The 5,975-nt window shown below is 42.1% G+C and overlaps 1 protein-coding gene across 2 annotated transcripts; it reads right to left on the bottom strand.

Moving 5' to 3' along the window:
• Nucleotides 1–1,512: 1,512 nt before the first annotated feature.
• On the bottom strand, nt 1,513–5,548 carry irx5a (iroquois homeobox 5a). 2 transcript variants are annotated; one of them, XM_044331269.1, is made up of 3 exons: nt 4,741–5,548; nt 3,377–3,782; nt 1,513–2,674 (listed from the first exon to the last, which is right to left on the bottom strand). In XM_044331269.1, exons 1-3 carry the CDS (start codon nt 4,996–4,998, stop codon nt 1,965–1,967), a joined length of 1,374 nt encoding a protein of 457 aa, XP_044187204.1. In that variant the 5' UTR covers nt 4,999–5,548; the 3' UTR covers nt 1,513–1,964. The 2 variants fall into 2 exon arrangements, with proteins under 2 accessions (XP_044187204.1, XP_044187243.1); XM_044331308.1 differs by having other exon boundaries at nt 4,756–5,542.
• Between the last annotated feature and the right edge of the window lie 427 nt (nt 5,549–5,975).

The following is a 5,975-nucleotide window of genomic DNA, read 5'->3' as shown; positions in this document are numbered from 1 at the left end:
AACGTCACTCCTTCAATATATTGTGAGAAAACAACGCAGTTTCAAATAAAACTCTAATACTCTCTTAGGGGGCATTGCATCGAACAGTTAAATCCCGCGGGGATCAGCAAAGAAAAAAAAAAGAAAAAAAAAAAACATAATTATGCTATTTAGCCGGCTGATGTGTCGCAATCACTGCTCCAGCACACTCTGTCAGATTAAAATAGAGGGCCCGAATAGAGGACATTAAGGCTAAGGGAATTATATAAACCTCAGGGGAGATTTCAAACTGGAGAAGGGGAACGTAAACTATAGAGATTAATGGCAGCCATAAACAAGAGCATGCTGTCCTACTTCAGTAGAGGTCAACAACACCAACATCAGTAGTCTAATAATAATAGTAATAATACACATAATAATGATAATTATTATTATCTAAAAATAATGTTCAAATGCCCTTTAAAATGCAATAGCCATTGAATAAACGAATATTTAAAAAATATATTATTAGATTTTTAAAAAAAGAGGAAAATAAGTTTAGGCCTGTGCTCCTTTAGTGGCCTACAGCTGTTCCAATACTGAGAAAGGGTCAAAATACACATGTATAATAATAAGAATACAAATTTATATATGATGCTATAATTATAATTATTATTTTTCTTTGAATGCATGGCTCCGAATTTAATAAACCATCAAGAAAAGAAAAAAACAAAACAAAAAACATTATCCTCAGTGCTTGGGAAATAACCTTATTGTTTTTGTTCTGCATGTCGGTCAAGTAATGGATGCCTTTTTTTTTTTATCCACTTGTCAAAGTTGCTATAATCCTCATAATAACTGTGATCATTGTGTGTGCCCCATTGGCTCCACTTCTTTTTAACCAAGCCATTTGATCAGGGATGGGTTTCCGTGACGGATTAACAAAGAGTCCCCCCTGAAATTAGGAGCAAGTGTGACACCTACCTGCAGAAGCTGGAAGAGTTAGAGGACAGTGCCTGGCTACCGGCTGCACACTACATAATAATATCTGTCTTGTCTCTGCTGTGTGCATGACAGCCTTCTCACTTTTCTCCAAACAGCAATGTTTCACATCTAACGCGCCAAATGATATATAATAGGCCAGTAATGTTCTAAATGCATGGCCGCGTCTCTTTTAACAGCTTTGCCACGCCTTGGAAAATAGTAATGAGGTCTAAATTTGGCATAAAATCGAGCTCATTACCGGAGTTCACCACCTGATTGCTCTGCATAAAACACGATAGGTAATTGGGTTAAATGACTGCGCCTCGGTGTTGTTATTATATCAATATCCACTTTTAGAAACGTGCTCGAGGAGGCCCTGGGTGTATTTTTAATAACATAAATAAACTGGTGAAAAGCATGGACCAAAAATATACCTCCGTGATATATCCAACATTTTTCTCTCACAGAAAATCTATGAATATTTTCCATCAACCAAAACAAACTGAACCCTTTTATTCTTTAGATATGACAACATCCTTTTGCTGAATGTAGGCCTTTTTCTTTCAAGTGCGCCAGTGCTCATTTTGAAATGATAATTGCCATTGAAACATCTGTCACGGTGCAAAAATTGAATTGATATTTCGTATAAATGAATTGGCCTTAAAGCACTTTAGACACATATCAGGAATTGACAACTGCTCCCCAAAACAATCGCTGCACAAGTATATATTTTTTTCCATAATTTACTTCAAAGATAGTGTATTGTCCATTTTAAATACAAAAATGCTACATTAAATATACATGTTAGTCTTTAATACAAATAGACTCCGGCGGCTGCAGCGATTAAGACCATTCTTGTTACATTGTGGGATTAACCATTCAGAAACTAAAAATTTGAGAATAAGCATTTACTCAGAAAATAACTGTTCTCAGAAATTGGCTTCATCATTGTTCTTTGTCTTTTTTTTATGCAACCACAAAAAATAAATAAAAGTCCGCGGTGACTGGAAAATAATCAGGTGTTAAATGTTTGACATACCTTTCTTTAGTTCATAAGGGGAGTCTTTACAAAGATCTACCTGCGTTTGGCCTCTGACTTTCTGGCTCTCCCTTACCAAAGCCTCTGCTCTATTTAACACAGTCTGGTTTAATCCATTGAAATGTGCCGTGGAGCCCGTGGTTACCGAGCCGTGGTTACTGTGAAGGTGTCCAAAACTGCCACCATAGTTCGTGTAGCCGGGGTAGAAAGGGGAGGTGTAGTACAGAGGCCTGGACAGGACCGTGCTGTTAGGGAGCGGACACTGTGGGGAGGACCGTGATGGTGACGCGTTGGTGCCCATAACTGCGCTCTGACCCAAACCGGGACAAGCCTGTGGCGCCTCGCTGCTGCCTTTACACCTGTCTGAGGACGTGGCGATCTCCGCAAGGGACCAGAGTTTGGGTTTAGGGGCCGAGGGGGGCGAATGGATAACAGAGGTCACGTTGCTGGTCACCGTACCCGTTGCATGGCTCAAATCTGACGGCTTGTCTTGTTGCGCAACGGTCTGGTTCCCCCGGGGCACCGCCGAGGGAGACGAAGTAGTTGGTTTTGCGGAATCCGGCAGCAACTCTGTAGTCCGCTCCTCCTGCTCTTTTAACTCCGTGTCGCTCAGAAGGGGATCCGTGTCTTTGCCATGGTTCTCCTCTTTAAATCTGTCACAGCCTATGTCCCCTGGGTTCAGCAATTTATGATCTAAAGCACAAATAAAGAATACAATTACTGTCAAATAAGTGTAACATTAATGAGTGAATAAAACTGTTTAGGTGATCGTGAGACAAACGAGCAGCAATGCAGACTGAATTCGGGATATATAAAAAATAATTAGCTGCATATTTCCCTTAAAAAGAGTTATTGTGTGTGCTATAAATTGTCCACGTGGAGTTGTGTGCCACCCTAAAAAGGTGAATGAACTCCTCTCCATAATTATGAACGAGGATAAACACAAGCACGAACACTCTGTGGCACAAACTGAAGCATGAGCATGTAATATGTTGACTATTTTCATTTAGAAATATATTCTCCGTTTCAAATATGAATACTTAAGATAATAATCAGAATTCAACAACGTTTAAAACTGGAATAAGATCATACAAAGGCTTTTTTTTTTTTTTTTTTTTTTTTTTTTGCTGAATACCCGGCGCAATGCACCAGCTGTATCCTTATTATGCAGTTAAAGATAAATTGATTGCTGAACACTTTGCGTCACCAGCAATTTCAGCCACTGAGAAGTCAAACGAGGGGAGTTCAAGGTGATTATTATTTAAAGCAATTGTCCCATTATAAATAATATACCACCATTAACCAGCAATCAATTTTGCACCCTGAGTGGAAACGACTGCGATGAAAAATTGATGATTTTTGTTTGCCTTTTTTTTTTCTCCCTGCACCACCGACCTGCTTCTGTGTCTGTGGAGTCTCCCTTGTCTGTGGGCTTGTTTGGCTCGTCGTCGTCATTTTTCTCCAAATCAATATTCTCGTCCTCCTCCTCGTCCTCGCTCCGGTTCCTGGGGGTCCAGGTCATCTTGTTCTCCTTCTTTAGCCTCCTCCTGGCGTTGGCGAACCATGTGGACACCTGGGTGAGGGTCATTTTGGTGATGATGGCCAGCATGATCTTCTCGCCCTTGGTTGGGTAGGGATTTTTGCGGTGTTCGTTGAGCCAGGCCTTCAAGGTGGCAGTGGCGTCCCGGGTTGCGTTTTTACGGTATGCTGGGTCACCATAAGGGTAGGTGCCCAAGGGTGCTGCGTAAGGGTGGTATCCTATTGAGCCAGCCATACCCGTGGTGTGGTCATAGGGAGAACTCTGTAATTTAAAAAAAAAAGGAAATTATAATAATAAAAGTGTGTTAAAGTTGAGTCATTCATTCTAATTCTAAACTGCATCAAAGTTAAAACGACTTATGGTACACAAACATGAACACACACATACGCGCACACGCATCCATCGACATGCACGTGCACACAGAGACCCAGACTCTCTCTCCCTCTCTCTCTCTCTCACTCACTCACTCACACACGCGCACACACACACACACACACACGCACAAATATATTGGCTTTCCTCCAGTAGGTCAAGTTTGAAGTATATTCTCATGGAGTTTGTTTCAACTTGATCAGATATTTAAAATTGGATTTTGTGCTTCTATTGTTTTCCCTGGTTATTATTTACATGATGTCGGCATGCAGCTGCTTTCCGCCATTAAAATGATACAATTTGCATTTTTTTTTTTACAACGTATTGACATTATGCATGATGGGCCCAACATTATGTTTCTTTGTAGTGACTAGGCCTACATTAGTATCAGTCCCTATGAATTACTTATGTTGCGATCACTCACTGGGAATACAACAAAAGTAGAACAGAATTTTCTTTCATCATTTTTCAAAAGTTGCAATATTTAAGTTTTCCAATTGGCGCAACTAATAAGATGAATAAGATGATAGGAAAGATGACCCAAATTGCCATCATACGGCGCGTTGCAGTCAGTTCTGAGCGCAGAAGCAAAGCATTGCCCACTCTTTCTCATAAAAACTACAATTTACTTGAGAACCGTATAATTGTCTACTACTCGGTTAAATTAGTTCTGTTTATCCAACAACATGTTTTCTGGACCTGACATTATGTAATTTTATATCCATGCACTCTTCAGTAACGCATATTTCCTTCTTAATCTCTTGGCTCCTAGCGCACAGTGGAAGCTTAAGGCTTCTATATCGACTTAATATACTCGCTTTTACTTCTTACTAGACTGAATAATCACCTTTAGTTTACTCACCACGTACGAGGTGAATGTGGCAGCTGCCGCGGCGTCTGCACTGTATGGTAGATGGGAGTTGTAACCTGGCGAGGCGCTGGTGAACGCAGTAGATCCGGCATAGGGCGCAAAAGCAGATCCCGAAGAGGATCTCCCAAGTTCCTCGGTTCTGGGTCCCGATATAACGCTGGTGCTGTACGCAGGGCATGAATACAGGGCTAAAGAAGCGGACGGCTGGTACAAGTAGCCCTGAGGATACGCCATGCTGGAGCCCGGAGAGTGTAAGCCACTTAACTTGCGCACTTTACCCCCTTTATTTTCTCATGCGCTGCTGTCGGAGCGCATAGAGCCGTGTGTCTGCAGACCCGCTGTCTGTCCCCGCTTCTAAATGACAACGGTGAGGACAAAAAAAGTAAAAGTGGTAAAATAAAAAAGAGCTTAGATGTTGGATGGATTATTTTGGTCGCAGCCACTGCCCGTCGGATATGTTGTCTCGTTTTGTTTTTCTGTTGCTCCCTTATCTGAGTTGCACCGCCGCTCTCATGCCCGTGCAGAAGTTTTTTTTTTTACCCGTCGGACTGGGGCTTTGCTTGGGAAAATGTCCTGCCAAGATGCTAAGTTGGAAATTGAGGATCCTGACGCCTACTACGCTGCACACTACGCTCCTCCTCTTGGGGTGTAGTCACCGAAGGAAAAGGCAAGCTTATGCTGGGTAACCACAGCCCTGCCCAAATCCATGCTCTCTCTCTCTCTCTCTCTCTCTCTCTCTCTCTCTCTCTCTCTCTCTCTCCCCCCTCTCTCTCTCTCGCTCGCTCGCTCGCTCTCTGTTTCTTCCTCACCCCCCTCCATCCCTCTCTCGCGTTAACTAACAATCCGTCTATTTCTCTATTTTTTTCCTCTTTAACAAGGATCGTTGCAGTAAGTCTTAAGTGCGCCTGGCAGCCCCCCTTTGGATGGCGACATCACGCGAGTCTGTCAACTCCCAACTTTCTTCTTTTTTTCTCCACTTTCACACTTGATCAATAACAAATCGGCTGTTGTATGCCAGGATATGGGCTTGCAAGATACCGGCAGGAATTTAAAAAAAAAAGGCGCTCCACTGCTGCACTCTTTTTGTTATTCTTTCCTTGTGCGTAAAAAGTCGTCATTTTAAATATGCGCGTTAAATCAACAGACTGATGCTTCGTGATCTCCGCGCGACTTGTGTTAAAATCCGCAATGGGAGTTTCAGATGGATTACT

This window comes from Thunnus albacares, chromosome 1 (assembly GCF_914725855.1).
Source record: "Thunnus albacares chromosome 1, fThuAlb1.1, whole genome shotgun sequence".
In the NCBI taxonomy this organism is placed as follows: Eukaryota; Metazoa; Chordata; class Actinopteri; order Scombriformes; family Scombridae; genus Thunnus; species Thunnus albacares.
This window is presented reverse-complemented; position numbering and strand designations above follow the sequence as displayed.

Coding starts and splice junctions, on each gene's coding strand:
- irx5a (XM_044331269.1), bottom strand. CDS start 4,998: ATGGCGTATCCTCAGGGCTACTTGTACCAGCCGTCCGCTTCTTTAGCC. Junction 3,783..4,740: donor ACGTGGTGAGTAAACTAAAG/GTGATTATTCAG, acceptor TTTAAATTACAG/AGTTCTCCCTATGACCACAC. Junction 2,675..3,376: donor CTCCACAGACACAGAAGCAG/GTCGGTGGTGCA, acceptor TTTGTGCTTTAG/ATCATAAATTGCTGAACCCA.